Below are 20,944 nucleotides of genomic sequence, written 5' to 3'. Positions count from 1 at the left end.
TGTTCACTTCCTGAGTCGTTGACGTGTCATGTTGCCACGTGACTGTTTTTCTTTTTCTGTTTTTTCTTTTTTTTACTAAACCACAATATTATTTTGTACACATAGAAGATATATAAGAGTTTTATTGTTTGCTTTTTCTGTTTGTTGTCCGAACCTAATTACGAAAATGGTGTGAAACTATTTTTTGCATTTTGAAGTTGTTCCATATTAAATATGTGATACTTACCACGCCTCATACATATATAATATATATATATATATATATATATATATATATATATATATATATATATATATATATATATATATATATATATATATATATATATATATATATATATATATATATATATATATATATATATATATTTTGTTAATATTACTTCTTTAGTTTTTTACTTTTGCGATCGGATATTTAGAAGCTCTTGGGGGGAGCTTTTTGTTTTGAGCTTTTTGTTTTTTGTTTTTTGTTTTTCCATGTTTATTTTATTGCCTGCAGTGTGTGAGTGTATGTTTTTGTGTGTGTGGATGAGAGGTTGTTTATGTGTTTGCTTGAATGGTCCAGTTGTTGTGTGCATGTTTGTGTTGTGTGTCTGTGGCCCACAGTCCTTGACCATATGCCCTCTTCTCTTGTTTATGTTTCATGAACAGAGGAATTATTTATCTGACCATGATCACACACCCTCTTCTTCTTTTCATGACTCTGAAATAACTCTATATGCACAGTTCTGATAGTGAATTTTCCTCTGAAATAGAGGAGAATGAAGACTTGATAAACTCCCACAAGTCGGAATCGATCAGTTTCTCAGACCACATCAACTACAAATCACAAAGATTTATGAGCGAAATGGATCCAGATAGAAATGCTCCTCAAAACACCAACAATGATTGTTTATATTATACTGACATCGCATTTGATAAAACATTTATGCAAGATAATAACATATCTCTAGTACATTTTAATAGCAGGAGTCTATACTCTCATTTTGATGATATCCAGGACTATTTGAATCAATTCAAATCTCAATTTAATATTATAGGTGTTTCAGAGACATGGATGAATGAGAATGCAAGTAATGAGTTTGAATTAAATGGGTATGAAATGTTTTGTACCAACCGTAAAAATAAGAGAGGAGGAGGTGTGGCTCTGTATGTGGACAAAAATATCAGCTGTAGTATTGTCAATGATATGTGTTTAGCTGTTGAGGAACTCTTCGAATGCGTCACTGTGGAATTATCATTTTCAAATAGGAAACACATTATTGTAAGCTGCGTTTATAGGACACCAGGATCCGACTTGAAAATATTTAATGAATGGATGGAAAAATTAGTTAAGACAAACAAAAATTACATAGTATGTGGTGACTTTAATATCAACCTTTTGAATCCTAATAAACACAAACATACAGCAGAATTTATTGACACCATGTTCTCCATGGGCTTATTCCCATTGATCAAACGACCCACAAGAATCACAACACACAGCACCACACTTATTGACAACATATTCTGTAACATTGTAGAACAGACTGTAACTGGAGGCTTGTTAGTGAGTGACATCAGTGATCATTTACCAGTGTTCATGGTGTACAATATTAACTGCAGAACATCCAAGCCTGTAAATAGTGACTATTATCGAAGAACCACAACAGAACGATCATTAACAGCACTTAAGAATGATTTAGCGAAACAAAACTGGGATTCTGTTTTTCAAACGTCAGATATAAATGCAGCTTATAATTTATTTCATGACATTTTTTTCTCACTTTATGATACACACTGCCCCATCAAAAAATGCACTATAACTAACTCCACAAAAACTCCATCGATAACCAAGGGGCTTGCAAACGCTTGCAAAAAGAAAAATTATTTATATAGGACTTTTATTAGGCATCAAACCATAGAAACAGAACAAAAGTACAAAACATATAAAAATAAATTAACCAGTATATTAAGAGCAAGCAGAAAAGAATACACTACCAAACTATTAATCCAAAAGAAAAATGATTTAAAGGGAATTTGGAAGGTATTAAATACAATTATTGGGTATGGTTCAAACAGTCCTTGTTATCCAGAGCTTTTTGTTGAGAACGACCAAATCATAAGTGACAAGAAGATGATTACTGATGGCTTCAATATGTTTTTTGTTAATATTGGGCCTGAGCTGGCAAAAAAAATCCCAATAAATGATGCACAGCCCACGGAATTTATTGAAAAAAATCCTTACTCGATGTTCCTTACTCCGACTGTTGAAAAGGAAGTATTGGTGGTTATTCAGAAAAGCAAGAACAAAACATCACGTGACATTTATGACCTCGACATGAGGACTGTCCGGAATGTAGCGGAAGAAATCATCAAACCATTCACACACATCTGCAATTTATCTTTTCAACTTGGACAATTTCCTACACAAATGAAACTCTCAAAAGTCATCCCCATCTTCAAATCTGGAGACAAACACCACTTCACAAATTACCGGCCCGTCTCCCTTCTGCCACAGTTGTCAAAAATATTGGAAAAATTATTTGATAATGGACTTTGTGGCTTCATTGAAAAGCACAAATTATTATCTGATTGTCAATATGGGTTCCGTCAAAATAGGTCAACTTCATTAGCTTTAAGTGATTTAATAGAAAACATTACTAATGGTATCGAGAAGAACAAATTTGTTATAGGAATTTTTATTGACCTGCAAAAGGCTTTCGATACCATTGACCACCAGATTTTGGTAAATAAACTGGAAAACTATGGCATAAGGGGAGTGGCAGGGAAATGGCTGAAGAGCTACTTGAATGAGAGACAGCAGATTGTCCAGATCGACCAATACCAATCTACACTCATGAACATAACCTGTGGAGTCCCCCAGGGGTCCATACTAGGACCCACACTATTTATAAAGTATATCAATCAAATATGTAAAGTATCAACACTGCTGGAGTTCATCCTCTTTGCTGACGATACAACCATTACATGTGCAGGTGACGACATGAAGCAACTTCTGGCCTCTGTAACTGAGGAGATGATAAAGTTCAAAACTTGGTTTAATACCAACAAATTGTCTCTGAATGTAAAGAAGACCAAAATCATGCTCTTTAGCAATCGAAAAAGTAATATCAGGATTGTTATTGATGATACACCAATAGATTATGTTCAACAAAATTCATTCTTAGGAGTGGTAATAGATGAAAATATATCATGGAAGCCTCATATAAGTTACTTGAGGACAAAGGTTGCTAAATGTGTTGGAATGATGAGGAGATCATGTCATTTATTGAACACCAATGCTCTGCTGTTATTGTACCATTCATTCATTATGTCGTATTTAAATTATTGTGTTGAAGTCTGGGGAAATTGTTATAAATCCCATCTACAGCCTTTAGTCACTATGCAGAAAAAGGCCATTAGGATTGTGTCCAATGTTCACTACAGACATCATTCAAATCCACTATTCGTGGAGTTAAAGCAACTTAAACTGCACGATGTGATCAAATTTAAAACTGCTCAAATTATATTTAGGGCATCCCAAAACTCTTTACCATCCAATATACATAACCTATTCCAGGATAGAGATGCTCACCATAGGTACAGTCTAAGAGGAAACAACAAATTATATTTGCCTAAATTTAGAACAACTTTAAAGTCAATGTGCATTTCAGTGCGTGGAGTCAGTCTGTGGAACAACTTAGGGGAAGAGTTAAAAACGTGTTCTAACATGATTCAATTTAAAAGACTGTTTAAAAAAGAAGTACTGAAGAAGTACGAGGAGGAAAGAGAGTGATGCCCTCAACACAGAGCGATGGGAGAGAGGTGTATGGTCAGAGAGTGTTTGGGCCAGTGTATGTGCATGTGTATGTGTATGTGTATGTGTGTGTGTGTGTGTGTGTGTGTGTGTGTGTGTGTGTGTGTGTGTGTGTGTGTGTGTGTGTGTGTGTGTGTGTGTGTGTGTGTGTGTGTGTGTGTGTGTGTGTGTGTGTGTGTGTGTGTGTGTTTTGTCTCGTCTTGTCTTGTCTCAAAGTAACAGTGGTACTATTGTATTGTTAGTGTACAGGAGCTTTTCTTGTTTTTGTTTGTATAGTATTGTTCTTGTATTATATTGTTTATGTTAAATGTGGAATGAGTGAGAGGGGTTGGGATATTATAAGCATCTGCTTCATCCAACCCCTTTTCAAGCCTGCATAAAGGTCTCTGCCAAAATGTAAAAAAAAAAAAAAAAAAGTGTTTTGTTGTACTGTGCAGGTTTGAAATAAATACTTCAATTCAATTCAAAGCCTGCATCATTGTTTCCTGTCTGCAACTGAGTCCTCATTTTTGCCAAGGCCTAACAAAGCTAACAATGCTACATTTCTAACATATTATCAAACAATTTACTGTTACTGGACTTACTGCTTCATTGTATCCACCATTGCCATGAATTGTAGGAATATAGCTGTGGAGGTCTAGCTACTCCGGGTCCTTCGTACCACCAGGGACGTACATGACAGCCTCGTTCATCATTGTGAACAATGATTTATTTTTCAATAACTGTTCTTTAGGTTGCTTTTCAGCCATTAGTTCTTGTCTCCGTCTCGCTCTCGCTCGTGCTCCTGCTCGTGTACGCTCTCCACCATCAACAACTCTTCCTCTCTCCTTCCCGGCTGCTGCCTTTTAACAGAGCGACAGGTGATCAGATAAACACTCCCAGGTGGGTCATCTACGCACCTGTTGCTGATCTCGAAGCCGGTCCTGGCACACCCTGCTTTGCTGCAGGTCCGCAGCCCCCCCAATAGCATTATAAGTAGCCTGTTTGTCTCATCTAAATGTAGGCCGGTTAAGATACTATTACAAGCTAACAATGCTCAGAGCTGCCAAGCCTCATGCATTTCAGCCTTTTCTCACACTACACGCCACACTTGACATGTCTCACACTTATATTCCGCATTCACTACCCTATGTTTTTTTTCCCATGATAATAAACTTTGGTTCTCACAGCTTGCTGTAGTTTGAGTAACTATGATTGGTTGATTGAGATAACCAGACCAAGTCATCAATCATCTGTGCCTACATTAAACCAACCACGGAAGACAGACACCACACAATATAAACCAATCAGAAACAACGTAAGGCGGCTCTTGGCGTCTCTCTTTCTCACACAGCAGTGCAGTGTTGCCAACTTGGTAACCTTTCTTGGTAAATCTGGTGACTTTCTTTCTCCAAAGCAACTATGGACAAATCTAGCGATTTTTTTGGGATGTTTTGGAGACACGAAAGCGTGTAAAACGTGAGATTTCCAGTTCAATTTATCATCAATCATTGTACCTAGAAATTTGGTTTCATTTACTCTTTCAATTTATTTTCCATCTATTTGTATTTGTGTTTGACTTTCTCTTCTGCTGTTACCAAATAGCATTATTTTAGTTTTACTGAGATTCAACGATAGTCTGTTTTTGTCAAACCATCTTTTTAATTTGTTAATTTCTTCTGTTATTATTTGTATTAACTCCTGTGTGTTCTCTGCTGAACAAAACGCTGTTGTATCATCCGCAAATAGTACTAACTTTAAATCTTTTGTAACTTTACAAATGTCATTTATATAGAGATTGAATAATTTAGGTCCTAGTATTGATCCCTGAGGTACACCACAGGATATATTTAGCGTTGTAGACGTGTGTTCGCCTAGCTTCACGTATTGTTTCCTGTTCGTTAGATAACTTCTTATCCAGTTTAAGACTAACCCTCTGATGCCATATTGTTGTAGTTTTTTTATTAAAATATTGTGATTAATTGTGTCAAATGCTTTAGTTAGATCCATAAAAACCGCTGCCGCACATTTTTTACTATCTATTGCATTGGTAATTTCTTCTGTAATTTCAATTAAAGCCATTGAAGTTGAAACTTTAGCTCTGTATCCATATTGGTTCTCTTCGAGTATTCTATTTTTATTTATGAAACTCTCTAATCTGTTATTGAACAGTTTTTCAATGATTTTAGAAAACTGTGGAAGTAAAGAAACAGGTCTATAATTTGTAAATTGATGTTTGTCTCCAGTCTTATAAAATGGTGCAACTTTAGCTATTTTCATTTTGTTTGGAAATGTACCTGTTTGAAATGATAGGTTACTAATATACATTAATGGTCCTGAGATCTCTTCTATAACCTTTTTTATCGTTTCCATATCAATTCCATTACAATCAGTTGAAGTCTTAGATTTACATTTTTTCACGATTGTAACTATTTCCTCCTGTGTCACATTACTGAGGAACATGGAGTTGGGATTTCGCTCTATGGTATCATTACAGTCCTCGATTGAAACTGGGTCTGGAATCCTTTCTTCCAATTTTGGTCCAATATTTACAAAATAATTATTGAAGCTTTCAACTACTTCCTTTATGTTGTCACTTTTTTTATTTCCGTCTAAGAAGTATTGGGGGTAGTCCCTCTTTGTGCCATTTTTGATAATGCTATTAAGGATGCCCCATGTTGCTCTCATATTATTTTTGTTCCTATCAAATAATTCACTGTAATATTCTTTTCTATATGATCGTAGTATGTCTGTTAACTTGTTTTTATACTTTTTGTACTTAATTTCTGCCTCTGTAGTTTTTTGTGCTATAAATTTCCTATATAGTGTATTCTTCTTCTTACAAGCATTTTTTAATCCTTTTGTCATCCATGGTTGATTATTCTTTCTCTGTTTATTACTGAGTTGTATCCATGGACAATGTTTGTCAAAAAGTATTATGAACTTGTATAAGAAATGTTCATATGCTTCATCAACCTCTTTTTCATTGTACACATTGTCCCAATCTTGCTTTTGTAGCTCAATTTTGAAGGCAATCATCCTCTTCTCTGTGCACAGTCTTCGAAATGTGCTTTTGTCTTCCATGTTCTTCTTGTAGTTTCCATCATATATTGTAAAAACTGGCAGATGATCACTAATGTCGGTTATAAGTAGACCACTTGTAGTGTTATTATCAAAATCATTGGTAAAAATATTATCAATAAGCGTGGCACAGTGTGCTGTGATTCTGCTTGGCTTTGTGATTTTAGGATATAAACTGATGCTGTACATTGTATCAATGAAGTCATCAATAGACTTTTGCTTGTTAGGGTTCAATAAATCAATATTAAAGTCACCACATAGGAACATTATTCTTTGACCATTGTCCATGTAAGTTGCTTTGATCCATTCTTCAAATGTTTCTATACTTGACTTAGGTGATCTATATATACAACTAATGAAAATGTTTTTGCTTTTTTTCCTGACATATTTCAATGGTTATACATTCTAAGATATTATCTATAGCAAATGACATGTTTTTTACCACTTTGTAGTTCAGGTTCTTCATCACGTACACAGCTACTCCTCCTCCATTTTTGTTGGTTCTGTTGATGTAGTTTAGTTCATATCCTACCAGATCAAAATCTATTCCTTTTTTATCATCAATCCATGTTTCTGTGACAGACAATCACTTTGAAGGGTTCGTTGATGTGTTCCAAAAAGTTCTTAATGTTGTTGTAATTTACATACAAGCTTCTGCTATTGAAATTAATAATTGACAATTTGTTATCACATTCAATGTTGCTATTATATTGATCATCTGTATAATAAAAACAATTATTACTGATGTGGGAGAAAAAATGTTTATCTGGATCTATATCATTTTCCAAATCCTGGTTTTTGTGATCTTTGTTGCAGAAATTTTTTAGTTCCATATTTTCTTGTTCAACAATCTTTGATGTTGTTTCAATAATCTCTATAAGTGTAGGTGGATGCAATCCTGAATGTAGGTCCTCTTGTTTAGTCGTCCCTTGGAACATAGTAGTGTCGATGCTGGTCCATTATCATCGTTGTTGTGGAAGCTGTTTCAACTTTAAAAATTGTCCAGGTCCTTGATGTCATGGACAACAATTACTCTTGCTTCTGGACCTCCATTCAGCTTGATGTAGATTTTACAGTTGGCGCTCCAAGTTCCCTGGATTTGTCCCTCCTTTCTCAAGGAGAGTGAGGAAGGAGATGTAGAAGAGATATACATTGAGAACACAGATGCAGAGAATGACATTTCAATTTCTAGTAAGTTAAGACTAGCATTAAGAGGCCATAGTGCAGGGAGAGCTACTGGAGGTGAGGACATCAGCCTTAAGTATGAATCAAATCATTGTCTAAAAAAAGGCCAATTTTTTCCGAATGCATCATGATACTAAAGCCTCACTTTTGTAATTTTCTGAAATTTGGCCGCCCTGAACGCTACATTTCAAACATATTATTAAATGTGTTGATCTAGTCTTACTGGACTTACTGTAACGGTACAGTGGGAGAAGGAGACGGCACGGAGGCAGGGACGTCGTTAGCTTGCAGCGTGTTTATTAATATATATAAATGAAGTGTGTGACTAATCCAAATGCATATAGTGTGATTATGTGTAGCGATTATATGTGGAGTGTTACCAGGTGGTGTTAAAGGTGCGTGTTGAGATCGGTACGGAAGTCCAGAAAGGAAAAGGCTGGCTCGGAGGTCCGGGGACAGGCAGGTGGTCAGGGGCTGGAGCGAGGCGTCGTTGTGCGGGGGCAGGCGTGAGGTCGAGATCCGAGAAGGCAGCGGGAAGTCCAGAGGGGATCCGGAGAGACGAGAGACACAGCTCAAAATCAGGGGATGACGAAGGGCTGCTGGATGACGACACAGGACAAGACACAATGAGCACAACGGAGGGGAAACACAAAGAGCGAGGAAGCACATAGGCATGGAAGCTAGAGACGTGTAAGGCTTACTGTACTAGTACAAGTAGCTACGTTCTGGCACCGGAATGGCTTACGAAGGCAGGGATCTCATCAGCGTCAGGTGTGTTGATTGAAGAGTGAGTGCAGCCGTGCGGAGAAAAAGCGGAGCGCACAGCAGAGTGAGAGGCAGCAGGTGTTTGAACCGTAAAACTTACTGCTTCATAGTATCCAACATTGCCATACATTGTGGAAATATAGCATTATAAGTAGCCTGTTTATCTCATCTACATCTAGGCAGGTTAGGCTACTATTACAAGCTAACAATTCTAAATCGCTAACAATTTAGTCACTTGGTAATCTACTTTTACTAGATTTATCGCATTATTGTCTCTATTGTCACCATAAATTGTAGGGATTAAATCTAGTTTTGGGTAAATCATTCCGTATATTGTCCTCCCAACTGAATCTGGGGTATCTTAGCCAGGCTTTGTGCTTCATGTCAGGCTGCAATTCTTGCTGGGCCTACATCACATACTCCAAATATTGTCACAAAACACAAAAGTTAACCAGGCACTACTTACTTCTTAAGATGAAGTTGGAAGTTTGTATAGTGACATGTGCTGGTAAACGCAAACAATGACAGCACATTTTTGGTTATCAGGTCGCACTATTGACATATTTTTGTTTGGACTACATCAGTGGTTCTCAAACTTTTTTTGTCATCCCCCACTTTGGACAAGGGGGAGTTTTCAAGCCCCACCTGCCCCCATCGCCCCAACAGAACGCTAATGCCAAGCTTAACATTTTCAAATTTATCGAACATCAAGTAACATCAAGTTTTATACATTCAAACTCAATAACATAAAATAAAATCAAGTTCAATAATAAATAAAATAACTGTGCAGCTGTGGTATAACTTGCATCAAGTTCAATATCAAATAAAATAACTTGCATCAATTCAATAATAAATAAAACAAAAGTGTTATAACTTGCATCAAGTTCAATAATAAATCAACAAAAGTGTTATAACTGGCATCAAGTTCAATAATAAATCAAAAAAAGTGTTATAACTTGCATCAAGTTCAATAATAAATCAAATAAAAGTGTTATAACTTGCATCAAGTTCAATAATAAATCAAATAACTTGCATCAAGTTCAATAATAAATAAAACAAAAGTGTTATAGCTTGCATCAAGTTCAATAATAAATAAAACAAAAGTGTTATAACGTGCATCAAGTTCAATAATAAATCAAAAAAAGTGTTATAACTTGCATCAAGTTCGATAATAAATGAAATAAAAGTGTTATAACTTGCATCAAGTTCAATAATAAATAAAACAAAAGTGTTATAACGTGCATCAAGTACAATAATAAATCAAAAAAAGTGTTATAACTTGCATCAAGTCCAATAATAAATCAAATAAAAGTGTTGTAACTTGCATCAAGTTCAATAATAAATCAAATAACTTGCATCAAGTTCAATAATAAATGAAAATAAAAGTGCCACTTTGCAATCTTTGCCAAAAAAAGGAGGACAGGGCAAGTGAACATGAGTTTTACAGTACTCCAGCATTAGTGGCTGCAATGAGCCTGTTTTGCACTGCACAGCTTTTCAAATCGGGGTTGCAGGCTTGACACTGCCACTGTTAAAACCTCATTGAATTCGGGGCTGAGCTGCCTTGACGCGAGTGCTTCCCGGTGAATGACACAGTGTGTCCAATGCGCATTTGGCGCAACCCTCTTTATTAGAGCCTGCAGCCCGTTTCTTGACTTTGCCATGCGTGCCATCAGAGCAAAAGCCCACACAGTTTTCCCATTTAAGATTGTGTTATTTGAGGAAACTGTCCATTATCTTGAACAGCTCATCAGCAGTGGCTCTATTTTTTATGTATTTGCAAAACAGCAAATCCTCGCACAGTGACTCGCCATTCACAAAGCTTCCGCTTAGCCCCGCCCCCATTAGTTACTGTTGCTGTCTGTCAAACTTTCGCTCCTACCTAGAAATGTAAAGCATACAGGAAAAATAAGTAATTTACATTTATCTATATAGCGGATTTCACAGACAGAATCACAAAGTGATTTCCAGTGTGTATAGAAAATGAAAGCATAGTAAAAAAAAAAAATCAAAGAATATAATAATAAAAAATAAAAAAAAATCAAAGTGAAATTTCCTCCCGTTCCTCGCGCCCCACCTGTCATGTCTCTATTCCCCACCAGTGGGGCGCGCCCCACACTTTGAGAAACGCTGGACTACATAGAGCTGCAGCTATCGAATATTTTAGTAATCAAGTATTATATCGAATATCCTGGACAATTAATTGAATAATCGAATAAATCCTATTTTTGCTTAATTTATTTACATTTTTTTGTCCTGTCCAGTCAGAAATGTAGGTCGACGCCTATGCTATAGAGACTATAGTGGGTGCAAGTGCAAGCTATCCAAGTAGCATGTGGTTGCATGACTGGAATAACCCAAATAACTTTGCACGACTACTTTCGCGTGGTTACTAATGAAAGGCTAATTGAACACGACAGCTCGGATAGCCTTGTTAGTTTTCAACACCTTTTGACGGCATTTGATGACATCGCGGGATTGAGAGAACACATCCTGGTTATCATAATGAATAACATTTATTTTATTAACACAACTTTTGCACGTCCCACGAGGCCCAGCGGCAGGCCAAGGACCAGATGGGGGGATTACATCTCCTCTCTGGCCTGGGAATGCTTCGGGATTCCCCAGGAGGAAGTCGCAAATGTTGCTCTGGAGAGGGAAGTCTGGGGTTCTCTGCTGGAGCTGTTGTCCCCGCGACCCGATTCCGGATAAGCGGTTGAAGATGGATGGATGGATGGAACTTTTGCGTTTACATTTGATAATAGATGACTTACCTCGCCTCCGGACGTCACTCAATTCGGATGCTTTCTCGACAGGTGCTACAGCATCAAACTTGTGCTATTGTGGTATGCGAGCTCCACTTTGGAATGTTTGCATACTACTGTGTTTTCCTTCGATTTTAGTGTGAAGTGTTCCCACACTTTAGACAACTTTTGTCGCTTCTTAAAGGCCTACTGAAATGAATTTTTTTTTATTTAAACGGGGATAGCAGAGCCATTCTATGTGTCATACTTGATCATTTCGCGATATTGCCATATTTTTGCTGAAAGGATTTAGTATATAACAACGACGATAAAGTTCGCAACTTTTGGTCTCTGATTAAAAAAAGCCTTGCCCCTACCGGAAGTTGCGTGACGACACCGGAGGAAGGACTGCTCATATTTTCCTATTGTTTACACCAGCAGCGAGAGAGATTCGGACCGAGAAAGCGACGATTAACCCATTAATTTGAGCGAGGATGAAAGATTCGTGGATGAGGAACGTTAGAGTGAAGGACTAGAATGCAGTGCAAGACATATCTTTTTTCGCTCTGACCGTAACTTAGGTACAAGCTGGCTCATTGGATTCCACACTCTCTCCTTTTTCTATTGTGGATCAAGGATTTGTATTTTAAACCACCTCGGATACTATATCCTCTTGAAAATGAAAGTCGAGAACGCGAAATGGACATTCACAGTGACTTTTATCTCCACAACAATACATCGACGAAACACTTTAGCTACAGAGCTAACGTGATAGCATCGTGCTTAACTGCATATAGAAACCAAATATATAAATCCCTGACTGGAAGGATAGACAGAAGATCAACAATACTATTAAACCAGGGACATGTAAATGCACGGTTAATGCCTTGCAGCCTGGCGAAGGTTAACAATGCTGTTGCTAACGACGCCATTGAAGCTAACTTAGTAACAGGACCTCACAGAGCTATGATAAAAACATTAGCGCTCCACCTACGCCAGCCAGCCCTCATCTGCTCATCAACACCCGTGCTCACCTGCGTTCCAGCAATCGACAGAAGGACGAAGGACTTCACCACGATCATCCGTGCGGTCGGTGGCTAGCGTCGCCTAGCGTGTCTGCTATCCGAGTCAAAGTCTTCCTGGTTGTGTTGCTGTAGTCCGCCGCTAATACACCGATCCCACCTACAACTTTCTTCTTTGCAGTCTTCATTGTTCATTAAACAAATTGCAAAAGATTCACCAACACAGATGTCCAGAATACTGTGGAATTATGAGATGAAGACAGAGCTATTTTGTATTGTATTCAATGGGGTACCGATACTTCTGTTTCACTGGTTACGTCACGCGCATACGTCATCATCCAAAGACGTTTTCAACCGGAAGTTTAGCAGGAAATTTAAAATTACACTTTATAAGTTAACCCGGCCGTATTGGCATGTGTTGCAATGTTAAGATATTTCATCATTGATATACAAACCATCAGACTGCGTGGTCGGTAGTAGTGGGTTTCAGTAGGCCTTTAATTTCCTCGTTTTGCTATGGCTCTTGTCCACTGCTTTCTGCGGCGTCTGCCATTGCGAGTTATGTCGGCGAAAACGTTTTCTAAAACTCAAGCGTATTTTAAGGAGCGGTGTTGTGCAGTGCAAGGGGCGTTTGATCTGACGTAAACACGCTGTGCAATACCTAAACAGTCCGTTTACTAAATGAGGCAAAATGCCGTAAAAAAAATTGTTACGACGCCTCGAGGCAGCAAAACTTCCTCGATTACATTTTGTAATTGAATTACTCGAGTTACACGAGGAATCGTTTCAGGTCTAGGACGACAACTGCACTCAGGAAAACAAAAATTATGGACTCGCACAGAGATCTTCTACCAAGTACGGAGATATCCGCTGACGTAACCATGGCAAAATGCAGCACAATCTTCTCGAATCTCACAAAGCTCGGAACAAGACAATTGTTCTATACATATCTCAGCCATGCCTCCATGGTTTGAATTCAATTTTTTTGGAGTCTTATGGGGATGTCAATTACACAACAGGTGCCAACAGTTGAGAATTTGCATAATATCAAATCCCAAAAATTTCAAATGGGAGCATAAACGTGCAGACTGGAAGTTTCCTTCATTAAAAATGTAAGTCTTTAATATTGAGTTGCAATGCACATGTACATCTCAAGGCTTTTTTTTTTATTTTTGCAGTTATGCAAACTATAGATACATTCTTTGTAACAACCATGCATTAACCCAACAGAAAACGTGCATCTTCAGAAAAAGCTACTGATAACTCTTGTGGCTGAGCTATTGTCTTCCTTTTGCAGCCACAATGCTTAGAATAGCAGTCAGCAGCTTGTGTGTAATGTAATGGAAAAAACAACCACATAAAGACCTGCCTCCTGACTCCCATCACGGTGGTGGTGATACTGTATGTATGTAGGCTTGGTGAACAAAAGGTGTTAAAATGCTGTGTGAGGTGATAAGACTGTGAGTTCACACACAACATTGAGGTTTAAGCAATACATTACTAATCTGATTGTACGGCATCATTTGTCACCTCCGACTTAAATTCATCTAGACAAATAAAACTAATAAAGTGTAAAGCCTACTGGTGACAGCATTGGGAATATAATCTTTGTTACAGTTCTTGCATAGAGATTGTGCAGGTGTGTCTCCTAAAGCAGTGGTTCTGAATTCAAATACTATATATGACCTCATACTATTTTAGCTGTTTTCTGCTGGTGTATACTCCCCATGTACAACACGCCACCGTGCATTCTGCAAATAGCTTGCAGCTTCTCTTTGTTGACACGGTGCAGACCTCCCATAGAGTAAATATGGACTCAACATTTGGCGCTTTCAAGTTTTAGCATAGTGAGAAACGCCTGGAGTTGATGTTCATCTTAGTGAGGCCCAAGTGCTTGAGAGGGGTGGACAGAGCGAAGGTGGCCTTCATGGGGATGTCGCACAGCAGATCGGAATCCTCGTCGCACTCCTCCAGCTCGTACGTGGCGTTGTCCAGCATCTCTTTGTGGCGCTCACACACCTGCTCCACTTTCAGTTTATGGATCTCCCCGCGCAGGCGGATCAGCTGACGGGCCAGATGGTTGTCCTGAACTTGCATTTCCCTCTTAAGGAGAGGGAAAAGGTGAAAGGTTAACAACTTTTAAAGTATAATACCAGTATCAGTATAGTATCCGCTTAGATCAGATCAATCTGTGGGCTTCATCTAGCGGTACGCCAAAGAATCACTTGAATAAAGTAGTGGTTTTTTTTTCTTTACTGAAACACAGTGTTACTGTTCAAACTGTGTGTAATGTTACAGTGGCCGAAAATATGAAATATGCTTGTTAAATAAAACCTCTGCCTTCTTTTTAATTAATACTTAGGCCTACTACGCTACTGTATTTAAATGTTGGTCATTGTGGTTGTATTTGGAGAGCCAAGTTGGTAGTAAAAAATGTTTGAGAACCACTCGTACAGATCAAAGTATGCAGAGAATCCAGGTAACAGGACGAAATAAAATGAAGTCAGTCATGCCTTAAATTAAAGTTTTCAGTGGGACAGAAGACTGACAGTTTCATATTAAGAGAAGAGCTCCAGTAAGCAAGGATAATATTTATTTACATTCTACAGGGCAGGGGGCGTCAACGTTTTCCAGGTCAAGGACCCCCAAACCTACAGACCCCCCCTACTTAAATATCTAGTATAGGGGTGCCCAAATGAAAATGGGGCCAAAATGGAAATTTGCCAATGGTCCGTGAGCCAAATACCAATTTTTACCATGCAACAGCTCTATGAGTGAAGAATTTAGCCTCACATTGCCATATATACATATAAGGTAGTAGAGATTGTTAAACAGACTGTGTGTCTAATTCAGTTAACTTGCAACTCTGTGTCTTTTATGTACATATTTAACAGCAAAACAATCAAAATGTCATTTTGCCATTTCCAGGTGTTCTTCTGTAATGACGTATCGACTTACTGGGGGCGGAAAGTTGAAAACGGTGTAAGTAATAAACACAATTGGAAAAGTAAGTGAAGTCTGACCACTTTTTCAGTCATAAATAACTTTTTTTTTTTACTTTTTCAGTAATACTAATATACAATGTTCATTATATCGCTAAGCCACACCTGGTCACCTCCGTCGTGTCTGTGGCATACCTAAAGTTGTGTTGTGGCTTTATATTATTTTTTTGTGGCGTTTGTATTTGTTGTGGCTTTTGAAATTGGGCTGTGGCTGAAAGTTGTTGAGTTGTAATTTATGATATTGTCTTGTCGCGTATGCATTTTTTGCGACCTTTCCTCAGCCACCGTAGTTATCTGCCGTTCTTGTTTTGCCGACTAATGGTGATGACGCCACAAACGGGCAGACGGACTTTAATAAGTTTTAACAAACTCATCATTAAAGTGTTAAACTTCATATAAAATCTGCAATTCTTAAATCAAAAGTTTTCCTTTTGCTAGTAACGATAAAATCGATCGATTGTCTTGCAAAACGATGTTGTATCGATACCTATCTTGCTGAATGTAAACTTGCCCAGCACAGGTCGATGTAGTTGAATCTTAGGAATATAAATCGATTACACCCCAAGTAAATATTGTACATTATTATTACATTACTTGATTAGACCACTTTAGTTGTTTGAACATTTTATTGTATTGTTTTTATAAAATATTTCTTATCTAAAATGTTGTTTTTCTTTTTAAAAGACATGATAGCAAGTTAAAATTGTGCTGTTTGGGGTGGCGAGCACCAATACTTTTAATTCCAATTCATTTCAATAGGAGACGTTGTCTTGAGATACATGTTGTTTTGAGTTAAGAGCTGCATCACAGGACCAATTAAGATCATAAGTTGAGGTACGACTGTATAAGCTTGTAGATCAGGGGTGTCAAACTCATTTTAGCTCAAGGGCTGCATGGAGGAAAATCTGTGCACACGCGGGCTGGACTATTAAAATCATGGCATTAAAACTAAAAAATAAAGACAACTGCAGATTGTTTTCTTTGTCTTACTTTAGCCAAAAATAGAACAAACAGATTCTGAAAATATTACAATAAAAATATAGAAAAAAATACCGGCAGCTGTAAAGTTTAGAATAGATCCATGAAGGAAAGAAGAAAGTGAATGAATGTTTATAACTGAATACATTTACATATGCATAAAAATGTGTTTTCTTTTGAATATTTTTTTTTAATGAATTAAGTTTATGACAACTGTTTTCCAAAACACAATATAGAATGTGAGATATAACAGGATAATGTGTACATTTATCATTTGTTTTCAAAAACTGTTACAAATTTACTGTGGGACCCCATTTTTATGACTTGAACATTTTGAAAATCCCCAGCGCCAACACTGATGGGAGTATTGATGTGTGCAGGCGGCTGTGGCCTGCGTTGGTTCTAATACTAATCAAATATCATCCCGGGGGCCATAGATGATTCAATCCTTGCCTTGACTTTGACACAAATGTTATAGATAATAATGATCAACAAATTAAAGGGAACATCATTATTTAATAGCCTTTTATGTAACTGTGCATATGACAACTGAAGGTATTTTATCTACACATTTAATTATTATCCATCCATCCATCCATTTCCTACCGCTTGTCCCTTATGATACTTGTATTTTTAGTTATTCACCCTCTTGTACATTTTAGGCATCTGTAAAGCCCTTTCAATAGCCTTGCGCACAAATTGCGCTCTAAAACTACTTGCCTTGAAAGATATGGCCCTGTATATCCATGCCTTTATCACATCTCGGCTGGATTACTGTAACTCTTTGTATTTTAGATCTAGTCAGTCCTCCCTTTCACGTCTGCAGCTGGTCCAAAATGCAGCTGCCCGACTTTTAACAAACACAAGAAAAAGAGAGCACATTACTCCTGTTTTAGCCTCCCTCCACTGGCTGCCTGTGTCTTTTAGAGTCCATTTTAAAATGATCTTACTCGTTTTTAAATCCTTACGTGGTCTTGCCCCACCGTACCTCTCTGAGCTGCTCCACCTCTATGCCCCCACCCGGTCCCTCAGGTCAGCTGATCAGCTGATCCTGGAAGTACCCAAAACAAAGCGCATGCTCAGAGGGGACAGAGCCTTCTCTGTTGCGGGTCCCAAACTCTGGAACGATCTCCCTCTCCATGTGAGATAGGCCCCTTCTTTGGCTATGTTTAAGACCCTTCTTAAAACCCATTTTTATTCACTGGCTTTTAACCCAGCATGAGATTTTAAACTGTTTTTAGCTTTTAACTTTTTTAACTGTTTTTAACTTTTAAACTGTTTTTTATCTAACAAACTGTTCTTAGGGTAATTTATATTTGCTTTTTCAATGTGTATTTTTACTTCTGTTTTAAATGTTATTTTTTAGTCTGTCCTTTGCCTCTATTTCTTTGTGGTGTACAGCCCTTTGTTTTTCAACTGTGCTTGTTTTTAAAGGGCTTTATAAATAAAGTTGGTATGGTATGGTATGGTATTTAATTGAGTGTTTGGTGTGGGTACGATCTTTGACCTGTGTTTCATCTGGATTGTATAAATGACTAAATATCAGTTATCCCAATCAATGAATTAAATGGAAAATCACAGAATCATTCAATGATTTTGAAAAATGTATAGTTTCGATATCAGTATGTGGTAGCAGATCAGTACCAAAATGTGCGGTATCACCCATCCACACTGAAGCTTGACTAACAAAAAGTTTGGTGTCACTCACCAACTCTTGCCTGAGAAACTCCAAGGCGTCGTCAAGAGAGTCAAAGCCACAGATGGTAGGCACCACTTGTGGATACTCGCTCGCTGATGCTTGGGTTTGGTCGTCACACTTTGGTGGGTCTTTGCCCTTCCACGGCCCACTCTGGAGCCGCTCCTGCCACTCGAGATACGATGGCCTGCGGGTCTCTAACTTCAACTTTTCCGTCAGTGCTTTCACTTTGTCCAGACCTCCAGTGTCTCCCTCGCCTCCCGAATGTTGCACATCCATCAGAGCAGAGATGGCGTCAGAGTGGAAATGTCGCTCGAAGGACCATTGAGGTCCGAACCTCCTTTATAGGCGGTTGCAAGTTGAAGGAACGACCGCCCAACCCGCCCCATGGATTAGGGTCCTGTGTGTAGAAGTCAAACAATGTATAACATGTTTGATTTCAGATTTTTTTTTTGCATCAGAGCAAGAATATATCTGTCACCGTTTTGTGACGTTCCACTTTTTTCATCATCATCTAATAATACTGTAATTAGGTTGCCTCATATCTACTAATAACCTCGCATTATCCACAACCAAATCAATTAAAATGTATTTTATTTCACACAAAAAAATTAAAATGCTATTCGCAATATTGAAATATGTACTGTTTTTAGTGTCAAATAAAATCTCCTACTTTTGAAGTGTTTAGTAAAAAAATGATAATACAAACAACAATATTCAATACGGTGTACATTTTACACTTGTCAAAATATGAATGCATGCTGCCATCTAGTGGTTATTAATCACATTGCACCTTGTCCTCAAATGATCGAGTCTCAGTTGTTCCAATATTGTAATGTTGATCGACATTATTCGGATTTTGAAATCCTACTTTTTTGCTATCCAGGATCACGTACTCTGTTTGTACTTTTCTCCCAGTTGTTCAAAGCAAAATCCAATTGGATCGATCTGATCCAAATCCAAACTTTTAATAATGAGTGCTCCAATCAGAATGCATATCACTCTGAAGACTGCTAGGTGTTTAAACATCAGGGGCCGTACTTATCAAGCTTCTCAGAATTACTCCTAAGAAGTCTGCTAAGAGTTGACTTAAGAGCAAATAAATTCTTCGCTGAAAGCTGCACTTAAAAGTTAGTTATCAAGCGTCTTACTCACAGTTTCAGCGAAGTGTAGGACTGAATCTTAAGTGTCACACTCAGAGCTGAATTACGACATTACTATGTGCCGTAAACGGAATTTTAGGTGACGTCATTTCTGTGTCCATAGAAATGACCAATCACGGAAGGGAATCCGTTGTCTAAGAATAAAGAAATATCTTGGAAATATTTAATTGGACAATGGGAGTGTATATTTTGACAATAAACTACAAAATAATACAAAACAAACTAGTCCCCGCCGGCACTCACGCTACCGCTCCCTCTCTTCTCTTCTCTCGCCCACACACTCACTGACGTCACTCACCTCACGGCCACACACATACGCTACTGTCATAACATTTTCTTTCCAATTCATTAATTAGGCAACTAATTTGAAACTGGTGTGGGTGGCTCTATATATACTAGCCCACTGCAGCCACATGCAGAAATCAACATGGAATCGAAAAGTATTAAATCTGTGACAAAAATAATACCCGCTCTGTCTAAACGATACCGTTTGATCAGCTGCTCGTCATCAAACAAATCCAGGACATCGTTCCGCTCCCTGAATGTTCGCGCACGTCTCTCTCGCCTCAGTGCCATCCTCTGCTGGCAACTCCTAACCACTTAAGACACCTCTGAAGGTCTCTTAAATATCGTGGAGAGTAGGAGTGATTCTTAGACTTAAGAACGTTGATAAAAAGCTTTTATTCTTAAGTTTGAGAGTAGGACTAAATTTCGCAAATTCTCAGGACTTAAGTGTAAAATGGCACTCTAAGAAGCTTGATAAGTACGGCCCCAGAGCAGTGGTTCTAAAACGTTTTCTACCAAGTGCCACCTCAGGAAACACTTGGCTGTCCAAGTACCACCATAATGACCAACAATAAAATACAGTAGCGCAGTAGGCCTAAGTATTCATTAAAAACAAGGCAGAGGTTTTGTTTGACAATTTAAAAAATATATGTTTGGCCACTGTAACATCACACACAGTTTGAACAATAAAACTGTGTTTGAATGTCAGAACATAAAACACTGTACTTGAATCAAGTGATTCTTTGGTGTGCTACAAAATAGAGCCGCCGTACCACTAGCGCAGGGGTCGGCAACCCAAAATGTTGCCATACACAAAAAAAAGTCTGTCTGGAGCCGCAAAAAATTAAGCGCCTTATATAAGTCATGACGTAAGTGTCTATATTAGCTATAATAGCTATAATATAGAAATTGTAATATTTACTCTACACATTTTTACAACATTGGAAAACAGTAGTAAAACGGAAGCTTCTCAGAAGGTGAGATACTGCAACTCCTGGAAATTACTGGCTTAGAATTACACGAGTCCAAGTTAAAGGAAACGGCAGGCTGTCTTCTTTTAATAGATTTATTACAATCTTTGGCAAGCTAGGTAACGTTTGCTGTGGTCTAGAACAACATGGCACACTAACAACTATCTGAAATGCAGCCAATATTACATACAGATAACGTGTCATGAGACATGCAAATATAAATTAAAAGTAAAGGAAATTAAATGAGCTCAAATATACCTACAAACGAGGCATA

At 37.8% G+C, this 20,944-nt stretch overlaps 1 protein-coding gene across 1 annotated transcript; it reads right to left on the bottom strand.

The window, feature by feature from the left end:
* Window positions 1-13,699: 13,699 nt before the first annotated feature.
* Window positions 13,700-19,471, bottom strand: fam167b (family with sequence similarity 167 member B). The gene is made up of 3 exons (XM_062040500.1): window positions 19,407-19,471; window positions 18,264-18,651; window positions 13,700-14,678 (listed from the first exon to the last, which is right to left on the bottom strand). The coding sequence occupies exons 2-3, from the start codon at window positions 18,528-18,530 to the stop codon at window positions 14,415-14,417; spliced, it is 531 nt and encodes a 176-aa protein (XP_061896484.1). The 5' UTR covers window positions 18,531-18,651; window positions 19,407-19,471; the 3' UTR covers window positions 13,700-14,414.
* Window positions 19,472-20,944: the final 1,473 nt, after the last annotated feature.

Source organism: Entelurus aequoreus, linkage group LG03, assembly GCF_033978785.1.
Source record: "Entelurus aequoreus isolate RoL-2023_Sb linkage group LG03, RoL_Eaeq_v1.1, whole genome shotgun sequence".
In the NCBI taxonomy this organism is placed as follows: Eukaryota; Metazoa; Chordata; class Actinopteri; order Syngnathiformes; family Syngnathidae; genus Entelurus; species Entelurus aequoreus.
Note: the sequence above shows the minus strand (reverse complement) of the source record. Positions and strands in the feature narration are given on the sequence as shown.